This window comes from Eleginops maclovinus, chromosome 4 (assembly GCF_036324505.1).
Source record: "Eleginops maclovinus isolate JMC-PN-2008 ecotype Puerto Natales chromosome 4, JC_Emac_rtc_rv5, whole genome shotgun sequence".
Taxonomy (NCBI): Eukaryota; Metazoa; Chordata; class Actinopteri; order Perciformes; family Eleginopidae; genus Eleginops; species Eleginops maclovinus.
The window spans coordinates 35,532,762-35,558,256 of NC_086352.1; the positions used below are offsets into that span (position 1 = coordinate 35,532,762).

At 42.0% G+C, this 25,495-nt stretch overlaps 2 protein-coding genes across 2 annotated transcripts; one reads left to right on the forward strand and one right to left on the reverse strand.

Annotated features, from left to right (window-relative positions):
• Positions 1 to 18,416: 18,416 nt before the first annotated feature.
• Positions 18,417 to 20,721, reverse strand: LOC134862857 (zinc finger MYM-type protein 6-like). Its single transcript, XM_063880958.1, has 2 exons — positions 18,977 to 20,721; positions 18,417 to 18,838 (listed from the first exon to the last, which is right to left on the reverse strand). The coding sequence occupies exon 1, from the start codon at positions 20,618 to 20,620 to the stop codon at positions 18,980 to 18,982; it is 1,641 nt and encodes a 546-aa protein (XP_063737028.1). The 5' UTR covers positions 20,621 to 20,721; the 3' UTR covers positions 18,417 to 18,838; positions 18,977 to 18,979.
• A 388-nt stretch (positions 20,722 to 21,109) lies between these two features.
• On the forward strand, positions 21,110 to 23,678 carry LOC134862839 (SCAN domain-containing protein 3-like). Its single transcript, XM_063880936.1, has 2 exons — positions 21,110 to 23,111; positions 23,250 to 23,678. Exon 1 carries the CDS (start codon positions 21,216 to 21,218, stop codon positions 23,106 to 23,108), a length of 1,893 nt encoding a protein of 630 aa, XP_063737006.1. The 5' UTR covers positions 21,110 to 21,215; the 3' UTR covers positions 23,109 to 23,111; positions 23,250 to 23,678.
• The last annotated feature ends 1,817 nt before the right edge of the window (positions 23,679 to 25,495 follow it).

Sequence of the window (25,495 nt, forward strand, 5' to 3'; positions counted from 1 at the left end):
CTAACAGCCAGGGCATCCTAGACGCCATAATGTCTGGACTTCACCAAGCTGGGCTTTCAGAAGATGACCTAAAGGCAAAGTTGGTTGGGTTCGGATGTGATGGGGCCTCTGTGATGATCGGGCATAGAAATGGAGTGTCTGCCAGGCTGAAAGAGATGTTTGGATCGCTGGTGACCATCTGGTGTGTGGCTCATCGTCTTGAGCTGGCCGCATTAGACAGCATGAAATCTTTTCCAGCTCTCACAGAACTGAAGCAAATTATCAACAGAATCTACAAACACTACCATACATCAGCCAAAGCTAGCCGTGAGCTCAAGACTGTGGCAGAAGCCCTCAACATACATCTGGTCAAACCAGGGACTATCGATGGTACACGGTGGCTTCCGCACACACTCCATAGTTTGTCAGCCCTTATCAGGAACTACCAAGCCATCCTTTTCCATTTGGAGAGCCACGCAAGTGACATGGATGATAGAGAAGCAAGTGACCTGATGAAGGGGCGGGCCAGCCACACTGTGAAAGGACTTAAGCAATTCAAGACAGTCATTTTTGTTCATCTTCTTCTTGACATTCTCAGTGAGCTGAAAGACCTAAGCCTTCTCTTTCAGAGGGATGGGCTGACACTACAGATGGTGTCAGATGGACTGCAGAAGACGACTCTGGCTCTTGTAGCCATGAATGTAAACAAAATAGTTGGTAAATAAACTCCCTAGAGAGAATTTTGTATGCTACAGTGTATGTTTAGTGATTGTGACAATGAAAGACTTTTTCCTTTTATCGTGTATTTCAGACAGTCCCAGGCCAGCATCTGAAGCAGTTCCTGGATGAAGTGGGGCCCTTTCCTGGAAACATGTACTCTGGTGAACAGCTCAACAGGAAACAAGTGGATGATGACAACCTCCACAAAGTGAAAGAAAAACTTATCAATGGCTTCTGTGACTACGTCACCACACGGTTTGGCAACCTTGATGATGGTGTCTTTAAAGCTGCTGCTACCATGTTTGACCTTAGCAACTGGCCAGAGGACATCACTGACCTGGCTACCTTTGGCCTGGCTGATCTTGAGACTTTTGTCTCTCACTTTAAGGGAGTTCTTGAAGCATGTGAGGACTTCAGATCAATTCAAGAAGCGAAACAGGAGTGGCTTGACCTAAAGGTACTAGTGCATCGACACTTCAGGCATCTTCAGTCTCAGGTGTTATGGCAGAGACTTTTGCAAGGTGCCATAGGGAGGCCTGAACAGTTTCCCCACATGCAGATGATCGAAGAGATACTGCTTGTGTTCCCGATGTCAACATCATGCTGTGAGAGAGGCTTCTCCTGCATGAAAAGGATCAAGTCTGACTGGAGAGGATCGCTCTCTAACAAAATGCTAAATTCTCTCCTCTGTATATCTCTGCATGGCCCTGAGGTTGAGGACTATAATGCAGAGCAGGCAGTTGAGAAGTGGTGGCAAAATAGCCAGAGAACACGACGACCTATGTTTAATGACACAGAGTAAATGTGAAGGGGGAGATCTGGTGGGGTGGTATGGCGTTATTTTTGTGCCTCTATCCTGAGCGCGCAATTAAACATTTTGAGCATAGGAAATGCTATTGAGCGCGCAATTGAACATTTTTGAGCACAGAAAAATATATTGGCAAACTTGAGCGCACACAGGGTGGAGAGGTTGAGAGAGGGAGAGAGAGAGAGCGCGTGCACTCAGGATAGAGGCACAAAAATAACGCCATAGGGTGGGTGGGTGAATGAGTGAGAGCAAGATGATTGACATTGAATGATGATAGAAGATCAATTTATATTCTTATAGTACTACTGACTTGTAATTACAACTGAAAACATGCATTTATTAAACTGTATTATGGAACTTCTGTTTTTTGATTATCATTCATACCACTTTTATTGCCAGATAGAGGGTTCCGATCATAAAACACAGAGACCATATTGAATTGAAAAATACAAATCAGAATTCTTCAATGTTGACATGACAATGATAAATTAGTCTGGATATGGAGAAACAATAGAAACATGTCTTAAAACAACTCTCTTCCCTTCTACTCTAGGAGAAGCAACAGATCAGACTAATATTCATAAGTATTTTAAACTTATATGGTGGACCAGAGTCCATGGTGTGATGATTAAGTGACAAAAAAAGTATCAAATTATATGTATTCTGCATAACTGGGGGGGGCGACGATACAAATTTAAATTTGGGACACTGCTGGTTATATCCGGGACAGTACAAAGTAGAATTCGGGACAGTTGTGGGACACTGAGGAAAAAAGTTAGTTTCGAGCCCTGGACCTGGTTGCTCTAAACTGGTTTTGTTTAGTTCATTCGATATTAGTTATGTGGTCTATGGCGGCAAATTACTGTCATAAATCCCAAGGCCAAATGAGATACACGCAAGCACAAGTCAAGCAGCCGCGTACGCAGATTATTTTCGCGAGCAATATCTAGGCCTAAACCAGCAAGGGGAGAAACATGCCTTGAGCATGTGCATAATTTACATGAGTTCTCCTCACTCTACTGCTCTTGCAAGCATTTCCTGCGCTCTCGGGAAACTCTCCTGCTCGCAAAGCTTTTGCCTGCTCTCTTGTGGAGAAAATGTCCTTTTTGAGGTGGGCGTACAGTGTCCCAGTAACAACAAATCTAATTGGTTACACCACTCTTCTTTTATGATTGGCTTTTTCAACGGAAGAGTGATACGGGAGAGCCACGAAGAAGAATGGTTAATGTGAGATAACTATTTCTTGGATTATAGATAAATCTAATAGTCTGTAGTTCAGTCAGGGGTGTGGTAAAAAGACCCAAATACAAAGAAATAAGGGGAGGTGTTACACTTTTAAGAATGACGCTGTGGCTGATCCTTTGTGTGGCACATTGAATTGTATTCCTGTAGGAACAGTAACAGAAACACATGGATATCAGTCCTCAGCGTCTGTGTTGCTCTGCATTACTCGTACCGTCTCACGTCTCACTCTACGTTCACAAAAACAGTCATAAACTTTAATACTGAAATCAACTTTTCCATAGAAACTCTTATTTTGAAACGTAACAGAGAAAACCCATGTTAAATATATCTTCCGAAAAGCACGCTGGCTTGGCTAAGGTTAGCATCTGTGTTATTAGCCTTTGCTTATTCACACACAAATAAAGCTTTTTAAACCTTTTCACATCATTCATTAGCAAGAGCTAGCCTCGAACTATCATCCCTGTTTTGTTTACTGTTGCACATTTCTCTCTTTAGAAGACAGTTTCATAGCTCGTTTTCAATATCATTAGCGTCGCCCGCCGTATTGAACTACTATTCATTACTATGGGCTCAATCGTCTCCATTCAAAGTCACGTTCAAAATCACTACATCTCACAGTCTAAGGCACGTTATTATATTTTCATATTTCATTCCGGTTACGATTTCTGAGCATCTTACCTGTAGGAACAGTAACAGAAACACATGGATATCAGTCCTCAGCTTCCCTGTTGCTCTGCATTACTCGCACCGTCTGAGGTCTCACTCTACTAGTGACTGGCATCAGCTATTGATACCTTATGCACACAGCGCCTCCTGCTGACCAGGTACTCCAACCATGTAAAATGTAACCAAACCAGCTAGAAAATTAATGAAATCACACAGAAAATATCAATGAAGTCATTTTAACTGTTTTGACACTTTTGATGTTTCTGCAAACACCCAGTGTCACAGAGGCAGGTTTGGGGGTTTGAACTAAAAGCGAGCATTATTTTTTTTTAAAAGCTGTTAACGAACACAAAAAGGCAAGGTACCAAAAACAGAAAAGTAGCAAAGTAATATGCTTAAAATTCACCCAAATTGCCTTTTTAAACAAAAACTTCCTGCATTTATTGTTTTCACTATTTGAGTTAATTTTACAGTTTCCTAGTTGCTCTGCACTGTTATTGTTATGCATTGAATATCATTTAAAAGGTGTCACTGTACATCAGTCAGGGGGTCATCAATTTACTCAATGATACAAAAGGGATCCCTTAGGAAAAACGTTAGGATCCAGTTGTCAAATCAACTTCTAATTGTTTCTTTCAAGTCTTGCTGAAACCGTCCAAACACTGAGTGGACACAACAACACTTTTCAATATTAGTGTAACTAGAGAAGACATGTTTGACTGACCTAGACAAAAATGATGGTACCCTTGAGTTAATATTTTGTTGCGCAAACTTTTGAGTCAATCGATTTTTGTAACTCTCAATGAGACTTCTGCATGTGTCAACAGGTATTTTGACCCACTCCTTGTTAACAAACTGCTCCAGCTGTCTCAGGTTTAAAGGATGCCTTCTCCAGACTGCATGTTTTAGCTCCTTCCACAGATGTTCAATAGGATTTAGATCAGGGCTCATAAAGGCCTCTTCAGAATAGTCCAACGTTTTGTTTTGAGCCATTCTTGGGTGTTTTTAGCTGTGTGTTTTGGGTCAGTATTCTGTTGGAGGACCCATGACATGCGACTAAGACCAAGCTTTCTGACACTGGGCAGCACATTTTGCTCCTGAATGCCTTGATAGTCTTGAGATTTCATGATACCCTGCACAGACTCAACACACTCTAGATCAGGGGTCACCAACATGGTGCCCCCAAGGACCACATGAGTCGCAGCAGGCCTGTTCTAAAAATAGCACAACTCACTATTGAGCTGCGTCTAAAATAAAATGTTATTCTGTTGCTTTTCTTTTTTAATCACACTTGCATTCATATAGATTTAAAAATGACAATATCTTAAAAATGTGTTCATTATACATGAAGTTTAGATAAGTTCAGGTGAATTCTGACTTACTCTAGTTCTAAGGTCAGTATTATGCGCGTGACAAGTGGAGAGTAAGCTAGCGGGTGCAGCGAAGATTGGCGCCGAATGCAGTTTCTTACCCCAAAAACATGGCAGGAAAAAGAAAGAAAACGTATCACTTTCACAACAAATGGGAGGAGGAGTTCTTTTTTATGACTGGAAAGACACCTGCGTGTGTCTCATTTGCGGGGCGACTGTGGCAACGGCAAAGCGGCACAAGCTACCATGCTAACTGCCCACCGAGAAGCGCACTACGGGCAGAAATAGCCCGCGAGCTAAAGGCAGCTTTGGGTAAGCGGCAGTCTTTTTTCACGAGGCCGGTGAAAAAGTCACAAAAAGCAACCGAAGCGTCGTTTAGAGCTACACATTTTCTGATCAAGAAGAAGAAGGCATATTCAGTCTGAGAAGTTGTCAAAGAAGCAATGATTATAATTGCTAACACTGTACTTAAAGACGAGAAAAATGGAACCGATCTAATCTCCACTTTCTCCGACGTCCAACTGGGGGCATCTACGATGGCTAGACGAGTCAGCTATGTCTGGTAACTTGGCCGATCAGCTGGACCGGGATCTGCCGAAGTGCAGCTGGTTTAGCATCCAGTGCGACGAGTCCGTGGACAGCAGCAGTACAGCGCAGCTGTTGGTTTTTATCCAGATGGTGTTTGAAGATTTCTCCACAAGAGAAGAACTCCTGACACTACTGCCCTTAAAGACAACAACGAGGGGAGTTGACATTTATAACACGGTGAAGGAGTTTTTCGTGCAGAAAAAGGTACCATTGGAAAAGCTGGTAGCAGTGACTACAGACGGGGCTCCTGCTATGATCGGCCGACATACAGGTTTCATCGCTCACTGTAATGGTGACCCAGGCTTCCCAAAATGTCTGCATTACCATTGCATCATTCACCAGCAGGTGTTATGTGCAAAAGTGATCGACTTTGGGCAGGTGATGACTCCTGTTGTGAAAATCATAAACAACATCCGCTCCAAAGCAAAACAGCACAGGATTTTCAAGGTGCTATTGGAGGAGATGTCAGCTGAATATTGTGACCTGCTGCTACACACAGAAATCCGATGGATCCGAGGATGAGTTTTACTTTGTTTTTTGTCACTTTTGGGTGAAATCAAAGAGTTCATGCAGTCCAAAGGCGAAGACGTCTCACTGCTATAGGACACAGAGTGGGCACTTGACCTTGCATTTTTGACGAACATTACTGGGAAACTAAACCACTTGAACTGCGAGCTGCAAGGCAAAGGTAAGACTGTTGTTGATATGATAAGTGCTTTGAATGCATTTAAAGCTAAGATGACCATTTTTTCTGTGGATTTACAGAGAAAAAAGCGTGCTCCTTTGTGCAGTCGGTGGTGAAAGACAATGCTTCTGCATCTGAGACATTTGCCAAAGTTGCAGAAAAGTACTGTGAAGCCATAAACAGACTTGGGCAAGAGTTTGAGAATAGGTTTTGTGAGCTTGATCAGCTTGAGCCATGTGTGTCATTCATTTCCGATCCTTTCATGAATGTGGACACAACATGCTTTGCTGAGCAACTAAGTGCAACCTTCGACGTGGATGCTGGAAAGGTGGAGATCGAAATCATAACACTGCAAAATGACCTCCACCTCAAAGCCTACCCGGCTGCACCCAACTTTTGGTGCCTTGTTGATACAGAGAAATACAGTGGTGTATGCACAGCAGCTATGAAGGTTGCCAGCCTGTTTGGTTCAATCTATCTCTGTGAATCAGCGTTTTCTGACATGAACTTCATCAAGAACAAACACAGAACAGGCCTCACTGATGCACATCTGAAACACTCACTCACAGTTGCAGTGTCAAATTACACACCAGATTACAATACACTGGTGAACAGCATGCAATGCCAGTCTTCCCACTAACAAAGAAACAGATACCAGATGTTGTCAGTGGCAACATGGCAGTGCCATGGCAAAGTTGAATTAAAATATTGAAGAATTGTGTTCAATTTAAAAGTGTGTTCATGACATGTAACAGTTATCATTTTGTTAAAAATGCTGCAGATTTGGTCATTAGTTCAAAATGTGACAAGATTTATTTAAAAATATGTAAGTAGATTTTTCTTTAACATTACATAATTGATAACTTTTTGAAACATGGTGCAACATAGTTCATGATTTGTTAAAAGGGTTTGTCAGTGGCTAGTGAAAATGGGACATTTTTCCTATAACATTTTAGTGATGTAAGTGATCATCTGAAAATGTAACAGTTACTGAGATTAATAGAGATAAAGTGCTGAATATTGATATTTGTTTCCCACCGTGTTGTCATTGTTGATTATTATTGTGAAAAATCATTAACGTGATCAGTGTCTTTACATAGATGAGTATCATTAATCATTATTACTAATGTATAACTAAAGGCAAACTGAGCAAATGTGTTATTTCCGAAGAGCTTATCAAACTGGTAGCCCTTCGTATGACTCAGTACCCATGAAGTAGCTCTCAGTTTCAAAAAGGTTGGTGATCCCTGCCCTAGATGCAGCAAAGCAGTCCCACAACATAACCGAGCCTCCTCCATGTTTCACAGCATGTATAGTGTTCTTTTCTTTGTATGCTTCATTTTTGCATCTCTAAACATAAAGCTGATGTGACTTGCCAAAAACTTCCAGTTTTGTCTCATCTGTCCAAAGGACATTCTCCCAGAAGCTTTGTGGCTTGTCAACATGCATTGTGGCAAATTCCAGTCTCGTTATTTTATTATTTGCTTTCAACAGTGTTGTCCTCCTCGGTCGTCTTCCATTAAGTCCACTTTGGCTCAAACAGGATGGTGCGATCTGACACTGACGTACCTTGACCTCGGAGTTCACCTCTAATCTCTTTGGAAGTTGTTCGGGGTTCTTTGGTTACCATTCGTATTATCATTCTCTTCAATTTATCATCAATTTTCCTCTTGTGGCCACATTCAGGGAGGTTTGCTACATTCCCATGGACCTTAAACTTCTGAATAATCTGTGCAACTGTAGTCACCGGAACATCAAGCTGCTTGGAAATGGTCTTATAGCCTTTACCTTTAACATGCTTGTCTATAATTGTCTTCCTAATATCCTCAGAATCAGAATCAGAATCAGAATACCTGTAATCATCCCACCTGAGACAACTCTCTCCTTAGCTTTCTTTGCTCCATGTTCAGTGTGGTACACACCATGATACTAAACTATACTCAGTTATAGACTACCATAAAGAGCATTTCAAGTATGTAAAATTGTGTTTGCAATGTCTTTTCAATGTTTTATTTTGTTTGTGCATGTCTATGCATTGATTCAACTTTGTTAATGCAGGACAGCTTGAGAGATCATTGCAGTCAACATTATACAAGGTGGTCCTCCACCTAACCTTTTACGAGAGTGGTGCTATGGCTACATATCCACTGGGGAGATGGATAAAGAGACGATTTCCAAGGAAGATGTGACTGATCCAGAGCTCAGACAGCTTATGGAAGAGGTTAGATGCAGTATGGTTGGACACACATTTCTTCGTAGTGTGAATATGTATTCATTCTTAAAATGAGATACTACTGTGTGATACTGTTTTTCCAATTGCAAAGGCTGTCATGATCCTTGTTTTGTGTCTGTCATGTCTTTGTGTTGTGCGTTTTATTTTGAAATGTTTTCCCCACTCATGTTAAGCTTCACTTCCTGTCTGCGTTTCCCTCCTTTGCCTGATTGTGTCATTGTGTTCACCTGTTGCCCCTGTGTTTCTCCTCCCCCTTCCAGCTGTCTCTTGTCTTGTGATTACCCATGTGTATTTAGTCCCTGTTTCCCTTTTGTCTGGTGTTCGGTCATCATCATTTCTTCCCTGATCTTGTCCATGTTACCTGCCTGTCGCCCTTCATGTCTGAAGCTAAGTGTTTTTCATGTCCTGTGTTCCCCTTACTTCGTGTTTTCGTCAACAGCTTTTGAATAAAGGTCGCTTTTTGTTTGGACCCTTACCTCCTTCCCCTTGATTTACTGCACTTGGGTCCTGTTTCCCCAACCCTGACAAAGGCTGAACTTGAAGCTCCGACTGCAATGTGCACTTACGGGAAATAAATTGATGTCTTATAAACTTGTTCAATAATTTTACACAGTTAAAATAACAAAAACTGAAAATAATGCCCAGAAAATGGAAGTACAAAGAGTGGGGGGAAAAAAGTCATCTTTTGACAATGTATGTTACACAAATGAAACAGTAAGTAAATAATAACTTCAATGACAATCCAATAAAGGTAACTCAGGCTGCTAACAACAAGAGGCTAAAATTGAAACGTGATCAATACCTCTGGGCTCTGATTAATGTTTGTTTGCATCAGTCCAAGTTGCCATAACTGTTCTGGACTTTGGTTACCTTCAGTACGGAGTAGATGATGGTTCCAGCCTTCTGTAAAAATCCCCAAGTCCATCTGAATTCATGGAAGAATGATGTAGTGCACTCAGAAAAGGTCCTCTGTTGATGAGATTCGAGTGAGTACAGTATCGCAGAGGACTTGTTAGTGACTATGACTCGCCAAAGACGCTCAATCCTGTAGATGAAAATACAGGGTTTAGGGAAAAAAAGTTCAAGGGGTATATTTAATGCATTGTGTATGCATGTCAATGCATTTCTTTTGCTTTTCAACAACATATTTTTTTGCATAACATTTAAAAAACACTGACCTCTAATACTCACACTTTGTATGAAAATATAGCCAAAATTGAACTCATCCGCATATGCATTTCTTTATCGGTTCAAACCATAAAACACATTATTAAACTATTTAAAAGTTCCATTCCCATTTCAACAGGATCAACACAGAAAAATTCTGCAATCTGCCGAGAAATCTTACTTATGCCTACCTTCATGAATGGGTTGGCAATAAATGTCACACAGGGCTGAAGTTTCTCAAAGTCTCTGAATCTGTTAGGATTTCAGTTTGTGTCTTTTTAGTTTACCGATTTACTTCGAAATGTGTCTTGTTTTGTTACTTCCTGTCTCGTCTTGTTTACTTCCTGTCTTTAGTTTCCCTCCTGTCTGATTGTCTGATCGTGCTCACCTGTTGCCCCAGTGTGTCACCTCCCCCTTCCCAGCTGTTACTTGTCTTGTGATTACCCTCTTCTGTGTTTAGTCTGGTCTTTCCTTTGTGTTCTTTGTCGCGTCGTTGTCGTTGTTCGTCATTTGCCTGTTCCCTGAACCCTTTTGGATCTCCCTTTTTCAGCCCTCCCTCTTCCACTGGTTTGTCCGTGTTTTAATTTGATACTTTTCCTTCATTGTACCTTTTGTCTGCAGTTTTGTTAACAGCTTTTTTTATAAATAAAAGCTTGCCCTTTGTTATGTTTGAACCCCTGCCTCCTCTACCTGGGTGCAGAAGCAATCCTGACAGAATCCTGACAGAATCTGTATGCAAAACCCTGGCCAAGCTTGATCAAGAGGTCACAGTACTTCTCTGTGTTCAAAGCATCAGCTTCCCCTGCATGGGTTTCCAAAACCTTTGTGGCAGAGGGGAAATGCTGGAATCTTATGGCCTTCAACTGCTGGATGAAAAGGGCCAGTTTTGCACTGAACGCGTTAACAGCACTGATCATGTTCAGCACGTCTTTCTCTTTACCTTGCAACTGTAAGTTCAACATGTTCATTTTCTCAGTTACATCTATCAAGGACCCACACTGCATCAGATAATAAGATGGTGTCCTCTCCCCTCTCATCCAAGAAAATCTTGATTTCACCAAGCAAGGAAAAAATACGTAGAAGTACCTTACCTTTACTGAGCCATCTGATGTCAGTGTAGAGCAGGAGATCTCCATAGGCCGCAGCGCATTCCTCCAGGAATTGCTTGAAGTTCCTGTGTTGCTTAGCGTTTGCTCTGATGGAGTTGATAATCTTGTCAACCGGTTTCATGACATGATCAAATCCCATGACCTTCGTGTATAAGGCCTGTTGATGAATTATGCAATGGTAGTCCAGAAATGTCAGAAACTCCGGGTCCGCTTTGCATCAGGCAATAAATCCAGAGCAACGACCTGTCATCGCTGGTGCTCCATCAGTGGTTACTGACACCAGCTTTTCAACAGAGATTTTCTGTTCTGGGAAGTAGTTCTTCACGGCATTGTAAATATTGACTCCCCTTGTTTATAGTTTTCAATGGAAGTAAAGTCAAAAACTCCTCATGCACAGTGAAATCTTTAAAAACCATGCAGGTGAAAACAGCCAGCTGGGCTGTATCGCTCGCGTAAACAGATTCATCACACTGAATTGAAAACCATTTACACCGGTTAAGGTCAGTTTCCAACTGTCTTCCTGCATCCAAAGCCAGTGCAGACACTCTCCTTGCCATTGTATTTGCACCAAGTTGTACATCCGCAAAAGCAGACAAAATTTCTGTCTTACATTTATGGTCCTTGAATAACGTTTCAGCCACCGCGGTCATGGCTTCCTTTACAACACTGCCATCAGTGAAGGCCTTTTTGCGTTTTGTCAGGATTTGCGCCACTTTAAACCAAGCCTCTGTACAAGCAGTAGTCTTCTGTTCTGGTCTGGTAAAAAGAGACTGCTGTCGTTGAAGCTGTGTTTTCAGCTCCGTTAACTTTTCATTCTTTAGATTGCTACCGGGTGGAAAGTCCTATGAGAAGGTGTTGTGTACTGTGGTGAAATGGCACGCCACAGTGCATTTTTTACCACCCGCCACAGATCAAACAAACACACTTGTCCTTTACACATGTGAAACAAAAGTGTATTTCCCAATTTTCGTAAAAAAACTATGTTTTCCGCTTCTTGTTGCATTCAGCGGCCATGGTCATTAGCCTGCTAACATCATGAAACCAACCCAATGTCTCTGCTTACATCACTGAATTTAGGAACTGTGCCAGTATCACGACCAAGGAAATTAGACAGTCGCATAACTTGTTTAAATGATTGGCAAATAATAACTTCATGTAAAGAAGGGGGCGGGATATGTGTGAATTCAATTGGATGGAAATTAGAATTGGTTTAGCAAGTGACAAATGAAATTGGCATATTATTAAAATTTGTGTTTAAATGTAGACTATTTGGCGAGCTACTTTAAAGGGGGCGGCAAGCAACTGGTAGCTGCGTGCACGTCTGCTTGACTTGTGATTGCGTGTATCTCATTTGGCCTCTCGATTTATGACAGTAATTTGCCGCCATAGTGGTAGTATTGTTGTTCTTTATAAACGTGCTGATTTGTGTATTGTTTTGTTTGACTGTTTGTTTTGACCTCCTAGTTGCTGAGAGCCCAAGGTGTGGTGGCTTCCCCCTTTTTGAGTGTTGTGCAGTGCTCCCCCTGATTTTGGTGTTCCTTCGTGTGATTGTTAAATGTTCTCGGGTACCTTAGTTTACTTTGTCGGGATCCCTCTCCCCCCTCATCACCTCCATCCAGCGGTAAGCCTCAGCATCCCTTGATTAAGATTTCCCCTTTATTTTTGTATGTACAATGTTTTTACTGTGTATTTAACCACATTTTAATCTGTGAAATAAAACATTTGATTAATTAAATCCACATCACCTCTTCTCAATATTAGGAAACTGAATGCCTTATTGGTATTGTTAGTAAATATTTAATTGGGTGCAAATCCAGAGGTGGCATGGTCGGGCTTTCGATTATATGTAGATCCACATTATAAACAAACACCCCCACGTGCCGCCTCCAACGCTGTATCAAGTTCTTATTATACATCCATGGTTGAATTACCGAGTTGAAAACAAGACTTGTAGGACCGCTTACCGAAATCTCATTTGTTAGGGTTAGTTAAACCAGACAACTCAAAGATATCCAGGGTATGTTGTTGGCTTTGTCATACAGGCCTCAGAGCAATCAAGCTTGATTACGCAGTCAATTTATCAGCCGCTTGTCAGGTGTTCGTGGACCCAAAAAACACAGATGCAGACACAGTTTTGAAGCACAAAAAGAGTCTTTACTTGAGTTCTTTGGTACAAGATACCATAATGCTGTGTTTCAAAAAACACAGGATCAGCAGCTCCAGAAAATACATACAATAAATAACTACACTGAAACTTACCTATCAATAACTACAAAAATATTTAATAACTACTATATGATCTTACCTTACTATAACTATGAACATGGACAATGACTATAACTAGATCATGATTTACAATAACCGCTGGAGAGCTCGGCATAACAAACAAGACCATCTGGCAACGAGGCAGTGAATGACTTGGCCTATATATACACGGACATCAACAGGTGCAGACAACAATGACGTGACAAACAATCAGCGGGGGAAACAGACAAAGGGAGGAAGTGTGCAACAAACACATGAGGAAGACTATCAAAATAAAACCCCAAAACTAAACTAAACTTAAAACATGAAGGAGAATAAAACTGAAACTTGACAATCATTAACATAGTTGTAGGCTACGTGAGTGACAAACAGCCTTCGAAGTATATTTTGCTTATTGTTTGTGCAACTGTGTGTGTATGAGCTGCAGGTCGTATCCAAAACTGCAGTAGTCAGTACCTACCAAAAGTGGTCCAAGGAAGTAAAACTGAACCGGTGACAGGGTCATGGGCGGCAAAGGCAGATTGATGCACGTAGGACGCAAAGTCTGGCCTATTTGGTCCGATCCAACAGAGAAGCTACTGTAGCTCAAATTGCTGGAACAGTTAATGCTGGTTCAGTTAGTAAGGTGTCAGAACACACAGTGCATCGCAAAGTATTGTGTAGAGGGCTGCGTAGCTACAGACCGATAAGGGTTCTGTAGGGTTCTAATTGCTATAATAATATGGTCTAAAAGTATCCAAGAGACTTGTCATCTAAATTTAACAGGATTTATTAACACAAATGATATGATAAGTTTACAATGGACCCGAGGTTTACAATCAAAGGTTCAAGGTTCAAAGGTTCAAAGGATTTATTTGTCATATGCACAGCAGATACAGCGTATATGTTGGCAATGAAAATCTTATATCCCAGGCTCGTCCAACAACGCAACATATATAGTGCAAATAAGATAAATAAAATAATGCAAAAATAGAAAATATATACAATAACAACACTAAGGATGTAAAGATGTAAAATATATACATATGTAGAATAAATAGAAATTATTTAAATACACTGTAGATGGCAGATGTGTATAATATATAGATATGTGTACTATAAACTGATGTGAGTAGACATTCACAGAGCTCAGGAGTTCAGCAGTCTTATAGCCTGTGGTATAAAACTGTCTCTGAGTCTGGTGGTCTTGGTCCGGATGCTGCGATACCGTCTGCCAGACGGCAGCAGACAGAACAGATTGTTGCTGGGGTGATGGGGGTCCTTTAATATCCTACCGGCCTTCTTCCTACACCGCTGGGTGTAGAGGTCCTCCATGGATGGCAGCTCCGTCCTGGTGATGTGCTGAGCAGTTTTCACCACCCTCTGTAGAGTCTTACGGTTGAGGGCGGTGCAACTACAGGAGGTGATGCAGCCAGTCAGGATACTATCGATGGTGCACCTATAGAAGTTGCAGAGTATCCTGGAGACCATGTTGAACTTCCGCAGCCTGCAGAGGAAGAAGAGCCTGACTAACCGCTCAAAGCACTTAATGATGATGGAGGTGAGTGCAACTGGGCGGTAGTCATTGAGGCAGATGGGTTTTGTCTTTTTGGGGACAGGGACAATGATGGGATCTTGAAAGCATATGGGGACTACAGACTGGAGCAGTGACCTATTGAAAATGTCTGTGAACACATCTGCCAGCTGAACTGCACACACCTTGAGAGCACGGCCAGGGATGCCATCAGGTCCAGGAGCCCTGTGGACGTCGGCCGAGGTCTTCTCCTATTTAACTGGTCCACAGTACACTTTCAAGTGGTTAGCTGTCTACAGCGCCGTAGGAAGAAGGTCTGATCTCAAACTTTTCAAATTGTTTTCTACTCTAAGGTTCCTCCGGTCTCGTTGTCACTCATTGGTTAGCAACGGAGGCCGAATCCTATTGGCCCCCTGCCGTGACATGGGCATATCTCTGTCTCTTCTATAGGCTGATGCAAACGGAGGAGGATCCATGACGTATTTGGCTAAGAAATCTTCTTCCATAATAATTCTTTCATATTAACTTCCTTAACGTAATAAACAGTCACATTCATTGGGATTATTACATAATCAAACACACAATAATACATGATAATGTAGCATCAACGAGTGGTAATATGTATATCCTTGTATCATTGTTAATATACTCACACACTCGATCTTCCTTTAGCACATTCTAGAACGCCCTCCCCCTACCCAATTCCTACCAGACACCGACCCCATTCCAGCGGGTGGGAATCTAAAGCCCTCCCCCTGTTTCTTGAGAAGGGCGTTGCCAGTTTTACCCATTTGTTCGATTGCAGGGTTTTACCATGAGATGGCGCTTCCTCCACACATACAAAGATACAGCTGGGTGAAATTTGGCCTTTGCTTAGCCTTGGTTCACACAGTTTTTTTTCCTGGACTCACATAACTGTCATTTCAGTAATGTTTGCAGCTCTGCAGTTGTGTTTGCTGAGCATCATTAACATATTTTGTATCCCTTATTATCACAGGGAAATGTAACAACATAACATTACTTTTATTCTTTTTTTATTTATACACACACATTCAAACTATATAATTGTTTATTTTCCACTCTTTTGAATTTCGAATGATTTGCAATTTCCTTGAAATATTTCAGAAAACACCTCCGTTGAATGAAAAAACCAGTCGCAGTCGCGAAAGCGCTAAGCCAATCAGGCATGGATCAGTCTATGTGTCAAGGGGGCACTAGTTTCTCCCCTGTCCATGAACGGTTAATGGTCCGGTCTGACAGCGCACAGCTCGGCTGTCTGCAGCAGGCTCGCTGGAGGAAGAGATAGATCCAGTGCCGCTGCTAGCCATTTTGGTGCCCTAAGCATAATTCCTTCATGATGCCCTCCCACCCCCCCCCCCCCCCCCCCCCCAATAAAAAAACATTATGAGTTGTGATGAGTGAGTGGGGAGGGGAGGGGGGGAGGGGAGAGGGGGGCACCATCGGTACCTTTGAGTAGTATGCCTAAAAAGTGCCTCATATTTCTATAGTCTACTGAAATAATTTCGGCCTTATAATTATTATGACGATTTTTCATTAGGCTATTTTTGGTGGTGCCCCCTCGACACTTGGTGCCCTACGCACAGCGCGTAATGCGCGTTATGGGAGCGGCGGCACTGGATAGATCAGTGCTCTAAACCCTGAAGTCAAAAATCGTACACATCCAAAACGGAATAAATATAAGTCATTATTATTACTAAGTTAAATCCTGTTCATTGTTTTTGATTTGTATTAAACATTCGATATTTCCACGGACGTTTAGTACCAGCAATGCGACATAAAAGCAACAGAAACTGCAACAGCATAAATATGTAAACCCGAGCCTACAGTTAAAACTACTGCTGGAGATCAGAGGGGGATGGGAGAGCTGTGGCACTTTTCCGTGAAACTTAAAGAGGGTCACAGCACTGCTGATCCAACACGTTTGTACTCCCAACTCGTCCTATGTTGACGTCAGGATCCCTTGGCGTTACATTTAAACACACTGGGAAGCATTAGCATCGATTTTTAACTTGCAGGGAAGTCCCATATAGCAACACAAAAAAGATGCTCATTTATGTGAGGTATATCTTGTAGCGATGTTTGTGAAGATGATGAAGAAGTCTCCAGAGACACCAACTTGTATATAATAAGGTTTATTACAAACAGCATAGTATCATAAACCAACACGGGCAATACGAGGTTCCCAGAGCCAATTGTGGAAGTCCCCCCAACTCTCTTTGTGCATGTAATTTATAGGAGTAGGTTAATGTGTGTGCGTGTCCAAAGTGTGTGTCCCCAGTGAAGTGATCAGTAACAATGTGTAACCCCACAAAAGTGAGATGTGTCCGTTCATAGGGGCCCCCTGACGTATTCCAGATGTTGTTATGCAACCTCCTATTACCCAACATTCTTCCTACCCAACCTATGACCTCAGAGAGTACCTAACTTTGTGTATGAACAGATGTAATACACCACTATGACCAAGTGGTCTGGTAAACTCTTATTTTGAAATTAAAAGAAACCGGTAAATACAGTTTCCCGTTTTCCTGAGCTGATCAGAATTTCTGTCCTGACAGACGGGAAGAAAGTCCGACATTATATAAGCAAACAAATCAATTAAAAAAAGGATAATTGTGGCTTATTGTTGAGTAAATAACAGTGTGTGGTTTAGAAAAGAATAACAAATTAGAAGGAAAAAACAACGGTGAAAAAGTCCGATGTTATACAATAAAAATAAAGAAGTAAAAACAATCATTGTGGTTTTCAACTTCCCTGCACGTTGAAAATCGACGATAAACACACAAAAATAAACAATAATAGTTCAACAATAATACAGTAAACAATGGACACTAAATATTGTTGTCTGCCCGTGGTAAGATGACGAGCATCCATTAGAAATAACACTATTTTAGTGAATGACTGAGTTCAGGCAAGTTATTAACTTTGTTATGAAGTTGACTACAGCATATCCGCATTTGTTATTGCTTTCATGTGAATTCGGCAAACATATAATACATTAAATTATCTTTATGATGATTAAATGATGATTAAAAATCATGTATTTCATCCCTGGATGATACAAAAAACAAACTGATTATCAAGTTCAGAAGCAGAGTCATCTGACTACTCCATATGAAGAATGCCGTTCAAATCATCGCTAGTCCCAACAAGACAAACATCCGTCTTGGATTGCGTAAGGTGCCAAGCCGTCATGAACTGTCTGGACTGGATAGTTCAACATGCAAAAGACAAGGGCTCAACCACGCAACCTGTATTAATTTACTGCCAAACCCTGAAATCCGTGCGGAGAGTTTTCTCATACTTAAAGGCGGAACTGATAGGTATGGAAGCCCATTTCCACCATAAAAAAAGAAAAAAAAAAAGTAAAAAAGTCGAAATTATGAGATAAAAAGTCATAATTATGAGATAAAAAAAGTCGAAATTATGAGATAAAAAGTCATAATTATGAGATAAAAAAGTCGAAATTATGAGATAAAAAGTCATAATTATGAGATAAAAAGTCGAAATTATGAGATAAAAAGTCGAAATTATGAGATACGAAGTGCGCATGCGCCTCAATGGCAGTGTTCAATGGTCCCTTCATTCATCATCTCGCTGCCTAACCACGCTATATGCAATCCTAAATGAGGTAACTATAGGTGACTTTAGTTAGATCGGATGTTAGACGTAATCGTTAAGTCTTTTAGTCTGTCGTTGCTGTTAATTTAGCTTCGGATATGTGAATATGTCATTGAACCCATAAAGTTTCGTTGTAACGTTCACGCCACTAAATGGTGTCCCTGAAATGACAAGTGTGTGTTAACCGTGTGTTTACTGCGGCAGTGAGTAGCTTTATTTTACTCGAAGGCGGTTACAATACCATAGCAGCCTAAACATATCTCTGTAACCAAGAGTTGGTAAGTCAAATATTGTCATAGCTATATCCTACGTTTAATTAAACGTGACGCTGTGAAGACCTAAAGCATGCGGCAATACAGATATTTTAACGTTACGTTTGCACCGAGTTGTCCGTCGCTTTGGATGAAAGCGTCTGCTAAATCAGGGGTTTTCAACTGGTTTTGTCCCAGGGACCACCATTCGGACTAGAAAGCAATCCGCGGCCCACTGATGTGCCTGCGCGTGCGCGTGTGTATTTGGTGTTACATGCATAGCTCAATGCATGAAACATGAAAGAGAGGCCACGCAGATTTTATAATAATAAAAGTAGATTTATTAAATTAAATTAAATTAAAGATTATTTTAAAGAAAGAATAAAGAATAATAAAGTGTTGTGCAATTCAGTATTGGGAAAAGTAACTAAAAATGTCATGCAAAGTCAGTCTAGGTGTGTGACAAAACAACAACGGAGAACAAAAATCCAACAACACCGGAGAACCAAAATCCAACAAATGAAGACCAAGGCAGCCTCAACTGCTGGCTGGTCAGGGCTTTTATAACCCAGCCAGGACAGACCTGTCACCAATCACCTGCTGTAGAGACAGAGAGATTGAGAAAAGCAGAGAGAGATTGAGAAAAGCAGGGAGAGAGAACAGGCTTACCATTAACACAGGGCGGGGCCTAAACCCGCCAGGGTCGTAACAGTGAAAACATGGGAGAATTAGGCCTACCTGTCAGTGTGATATCTGGGCGTGGTGAAGTCCACACAGCCTGTCTATTCGTGGCGAAATGGTAGACAGAGACAGTCTCATGTCATTCTCTGGATCAAGCCTAGCCCTGTACTTATTCTTTAAGTACGCCAGTGTAGAAAAACCACTCTCACACAGGTATGTGGTTGGAAAGGGCAAAAGACACCTCATTGCTTTTGCAGCAAGCTGTGGAAATTCTGTCTGGCAACTTATCCAGAATTTAACAAGGGGCTGTGTGTCGTACATATGCCTCCTGACAGAGTCTGTGGACATCTCAATCAGCTTATCCTCTTCCACAGCCGTCAGACTTGACCCTACTGATGCATCGTCACTGAATGGGAGCAGGATCCACTTGCTGTCACGGCGCCACTCTTCCGAATCAGTGAAGTACTTTGCGAATTGACGCACAAGCTTCCTCAAATGCTCACATATAGTGTCGTTGATGTCAGTGCTGTCAGGGTATTCCTCAACTGAAGGAAACATCGCCAAGTTATTGCTCTCCACTCGTTCGATCCACTTTGACATTTTTTTCACAAATGCGTCGAGCTTCTCGTAGAGCTGCATGACGTTTGCATCTCTCCCTTGCATGGAGCTGTTCAACTTGTTCAGCTCTGCAAAAACATCTGTGAGGTACGCCAGCTTAGTTAACCAGTAACTATCGTTGAAATTGGAAGCCAGATCAGAATGCTTCTCGCACAAGAACTCGTAGATAGCTCCGCGTAGTTCAAACACACGGGCGAGCACAGCGCCGCGAGACAGCCAACGCACCTCTGAATGATAAAGGAGAGAGCTGTGTTCACTTCCCAAGTCATGGCATAGGGATGAAAACAGGCGTGTATTCAATGCGTTTCGTTTTATGAAGTTGACCGTCTTGACAACGACATCAAACACACCACTGAGCTCAACACTGAGATCTTTGGAGGCGAGAGCCTCTCTATGAATCAGGCAGTGTGTCCAAATTACCCCCGGAGCCACCCTCCTTACATGCGCAAACAGTCCAGTCTTGCTGCCACTCATGGCTCGGGCCCCATCGCTGCATAATGCAACGCACCTCTGCCACGAGATATTGTGCTCCGTGAAAAAATCGTCCAGTGCTTTAAATATTTCTACACCGGTAGTTCGCCCGGGCAGTGGTTTGCAAAAAAGAAATTCCTCGCACATAGTGCCACTGTCCTCGTATCGCACAAATGTTAACAGTTGCGCATCATTAGTAACATCTGTCGTCTCGTCGATTTGAAGGGAAAACAGAACTGTCTGAAGTTTTGCCATCAGCTGGTCTTTGACATCATTTGCCATTTCCCCAATTCGTCTTCCGATTGTGTTGTCTGACAACGGAATAGTTTTTAATTTGTTGGCACATTCTTCGCTTACCATAGCTCTGCACATATCTATGGCTGCTGGCAATATAAGCTGCTCTGCAATGGTATGGGGCTTCTTACTTTTTGCAACCCTGAGAGCGACCAGATACGATGCTTTCAGTGCGTTTTCATTTATTTTTGCACTCTTCCTCATGGTAGCCTGCTGTCCTTTGAAATCACGCAACATCTGTTGCATGTACTCAACGGGTTTGGCCTTCAAGTGGACGTGATGCGTCTCCATATGCCGCGTAAGTTTCGACGGCTTCATAGCTTCATTACAGAGAATTGTTGAACATACGAAACACAGTGGTACCTCCTCTCCTGCTCTGTCTGTCGTCACTGTGAATCCATATTTAACATATTCCTCATTGTATTTTCTTTTTCGTCTTTTTTGCAACTCATTACCATTAGCGAATCACAGGCTACCATAGACTGGATAGGCGCAAGGCTACATTCTGTCAGCTTGAATTTCCTTTATATTATTTTAAACATATTTTTCACGATATGTAACGGTATTCTGGAAATGTGTTGAAATATCAAAGCGAATTTATATTAAAAAAAAAACAATGGTGAACTGATCAACATAGGCTCTTGTCACGGACCACATGCAATGCCGCCGCGGACCACCAGGGGTCCGCGGACCACCGGTTGAAAACCCCTGTGCTAAATGACTGTAATGCAGGGGTTTTCAACCGGTGGTCCGCGGACCCCTGGTGGTCCGCGGCGGCATTGCATGTGGTACAGTCTTGCGAGCAAAGTTGACACACATTTATAAGCATAGCCGACGAGAGTATTTTAAGATAGGTTGTAGTACAGCAAACATTTGTTACATATGTACTAGTCTAGCTATATATCTAGCACCAATGGATCGTTTTGTAGTGAGGAAAGTGCCAGAGGGACAGGCTGCCATGACAGAGGGTCAGGCTGCCACGACAGAGGGACAGGCCGCCACGATAGGGCAAGGACAGGCTTCCGAAGCGTCAACTTCGCAAAAAAGACGAAAAAGAAAATACAATGAGGAATATGTTAAATATGGATTCACAGTGACGACAGACAGAGCAGGAGAGGAGGTACCACTGTGTTTCGTATGTTCAACAATTCTCTGTAATGAAGCTATGAAGCCGTCGAAACTTACGCGGCATATGGAGACGCATCACGTCCACTTGAAGGCCAAACCCGTTGAGTACATGCAACAGATGTTGCGTGATTTCAAAGGACAGCAGGCTACCATGAGGAAGAGTGCAAAAATAAATGAAAACGCACTGAAAGCATCGTATCTGGTCGCTCTCAGGGTTGCAAAAAGTAAGAAGCCCCATACCATTGCAGAGCAGCTTATATTGCCAGCAGCCATAGATATGTGCAGAGCTATGGTAAGCGAAGAATGTGCCAACAAATTAAAAACTATTCCGTTGTCAGACAACACAATCGGAAGACGAATTGGGGAAATGGCAAATGATGTCAAAGACCAGCTGATGGCAAAACTTCAGACAGTTCTGTTTTCCCTTCAAATCGACGAGACGACAGATGTTACTAATGATGCGCAACTGTTAACATTTGTGCGATACGAGGACAGTGGCACTATGTGCGAGGAATTTCTTTTTTGCAAACCACTGCCCGGGCGAACTACCGGTGTAGAAATATTTAAAGCACTGGACGATTTTTTCACGGAGCACAATATCTCGTGGCAGAGGTGCGTTGCATTATGCAGCGATGGGGCCCGAGCCATGAGTGGCAGCAAGACTGGACTGTTTGCGCATGTAAGGAGGGTGGCTCCGGGGGTAATTTGGACACACTGCCTGATTCATAGAGAGGCTCTCGCCTCCAAAGATCTCAGTGTTGAGCTCAGTGGTGTGTTTGATGTCGTTGTCAAGACGGTCAACTTCATAAAACGAAACGCATTGAATACACGCCTGTTTTCATCCCTATGCCATGACTTGGGAAGTGAACACAGCTCTCTCCTTTATCATTCAGAGGTGCGTTGGCTGTCTCGCGGCGCTGTGCTCGCCCGTGTGTTTGAACTACGCGGAGCTATCTACGAGTTCTTGTGCGAGAAGCATTCTGATCTGGCTTCCAATTTCAACGATAGTTACTGGTTAACTAAGCTGGCGTACCTCACAGATGTTTTTGCAGAGCTGAACAAGTTGAACAGCTCCATGCAAGGGAGAGATGCAAACGTCATGCAGCTCTACGAGAAGCTCGACGCATTTGTGAAAAAAATGTCAAAGTGGATCGAACGAGTGGAGAGCAATAACTTGGCGATGTTTCCTTCAGTTGAGGAATACCCTGACAGCACTGACATCAACGACACTATATGTGAGCATTTGAGGAAGCTTGTGCGTCAATTCGCAAAGTACTTCACTGATTCGGAAGAGTGGCGCCGTGACAGCAAGTGGATCCTGCTCCCATTCAGTGACGATGCATCAGTAGGGTCAAGTCTGACGGCTGTGGAAGAGGATAAGCTGATTGAGATGTCCACAGACTCTGTCAGGAGGCATATGTACGACACACAGCCCCTTGTTAAATTCTGGATAAGTTGCCAGACAGAATTTCCACAGCTTGCTGCAAAAGCAATGAGGTGTCTTTTGCCCTTTCCAACCACATACCTGTGTGAGAGTGGTTTTTCTACACTGGCGTACTTAAAGAATAAGTACAGGGCTAGGCTTGATCCAGAGAATGACATGAGACTGTCTCTGTCTACCATTTCGCCACGAATAGACAGGCTGTGTGGACTTCACCACGCCCAGATATCACACTGACAGGTAGGCCTAATTCTCCCATGTTTTCACTGTTACGACCCTGGCGGGTTTAGGCCCCGCCCTGTGTTAATGGTAAGCCTGTTCTCTCTCCCTGCTTTTCTCAATCTCTCTCTGCTTTTCTCAATCTCTCTGTCTCTACAGCAGGTGATTGGTGACAGGTCTGTCCTGGCTGGGTTATAAAAGCCCTGACCAGCCAGCAGTTGAGGCTGCCTTGGTCTTCATTTGTTGGATTTTGGTTCTCCGGTGTTGTTGGATTTTTGTTCTCCGTTGTTGTTTTGTCACACACCTAGACTGACTTTGCATGACATTTTTAGTTACTTTTCCCAATACTGAATTGCACAACACTTTATTATTCTTTATTCTTTCTTTAAAATAATCTTTAATTTAATTTAATTTAATAAATCTACTTTTATTATTATAAAATCTGCGTGGCGTCTCTTTCATGTTTCATGCATTGAGCTATGCATGTAACACCAAATACACACGCGCACGCGCAGGCACATCAGTGGGCCGCGGATTGCTTTCTAGTCCGAATGGTGGTCCCTGGGACAAAACCAGTTGAAAACCCCTGCTGTAATGTAATATAATGTAATGTAATGTCCCCTGTTGCTTTCCAATTTAGCTAGCTCTTATGGGGCACATGCTAAAGCCATACCGATTATTACTCAGTAACAACATCCCGTATGAATGAATAGGTGGCTCGCTCAGCTCGTGTGGATAGTTTTGGTTATTGCACGGTTATCTTGGCTAATTGCTGAATCTAGTAATCAGGCTGATAACTGAGTCAGCATCAAGCCGAACAATTTATTATAAACTACAGTTGCTACCGGTACTAGATCATCCAGTGTTGTCATAAGCTTCTTCACAATTACATCAAATGGAGTGATTATTTATGAACTTACTAAGTATCGAAAGTTACATCTGAAAACCAAGAGACTGATTTTAGATATTTAAAGAAAAAATAAATTGAAACAATGCTCCTTTTCTTCTTAGTTGAACATTTAGACCATAATGAAAGGTTTTGTCTTATTTAAACATGAAATAACTGTGAAGATGTTTGGATACCAAATCCATAAACATCAAAGACTTTGAAAATATGTTTAGGCTGCTATGGTATTGTAACCGCCTTCGAGTAAAATAAAGCTACTCACTGCCGCAGTAAACACACGGTTAACACACACTTGTCATTTCAGGGACACCATTTAGTGGCGTGAACGTTACAACGAAACTTTATGGGTTCAATGACATATTCACATATCCGAAGCTAAATTAACAGCAACGACAGACTAAAAGACTTAACGATTACGTCTAACATCCGATCTAACTAAAGTCACCTATAGTTACCTCATTTAGGATTGCATATTGTGAGCGTGGTTAGGCAGCGAGATGATGAATGAAGGGACCATTGAACACTGCCATTGAGGCGCATGCGCACTTCGTATCTCATAATTTCGACTTTTTATCTCATAATTTCGACTTTTTTATCTCATAATTATGACTTTTTATCTCATAATTTCGACTTTTTATCTCATAATTTCGACTTTTTAATCTCATAATTATGACTTTTTATCTCATAATTTCGACTTTTTATCTCATAATTATGACTTTTTATCTCATAATTCCGACTTTTTATCTCATAATTATGACTTTTTATCTCATAATTTCGACTTTTTTACTTTTCTTTTTTCTTTTTTTATGGCGGAAATGGGCTTCCATAGATAGGACATGCCTGTGTAGGCTGTGATCCAGACTGTAAAAGAGACAACCTCCTGATTGGCATGTTCCACAGCAAAACCCTCCCCCAAAACAAGGAGAGAGTGTTGGCTTCACTGAGAGGTAAGGGAATTGCCGAGTAGTTGTTGCAACTACAGATGGGGTTGAAATTCCCTAATGTTTCACATGTGGTAATGTACGGGGCTCCAGGTGACCTAGAGGCAATTTTACAACAGGTGGGCAGGGCTGGAAGGCATGGTCAGCCATCACATGCCATCCTCTACAACACCGGACAGTATTTCAGGGTGGATGAAGAGGTAAAACAACTGCTTGCTGTTGGAAAAAAACACATGCTTTAGGAAATCTCTCTACGCACATTTTGAAGCAGAACCCAGCAATGTAGAGCCACGCCATCTCTGTTGTACATACTGTCAGACTGTTTGCTCTTGTTCATCTGGCACATGTACAGAACCCATGCCAAATTATGAACGGTTTGAAGATGAACCGATTAATCTGAGATCTAGGCATGTGGATGCAAATGATAAATATTTGATTTCAGATTTGCTGAATGACTACAGGAGTAATTCAATTAATTCCTCGAATCGACAGTACACCTCACATGCAGCGTGCACAGGATTCAGTCAGCAACTGGTGGATGCATTGTCAATACATAT

What these genes read in the sequence shown, in the direction of transcription:
- LOC134862839 (XM_063880936.1), top strand. Translation starts at nt 21,216, where the DNA reads ATGGATCGTTTTGTAGTGAGGAAAGTGCCAGAGGGACAGGCTGCCATG.
- LOC134862857 (XM_063880958.1), bottom strand. Translation starts at nt 20,620, where the DNA reads ATGAAGCCGTCGAAACTTACGCGGCATATGGAGACGCATCACGTCCAC.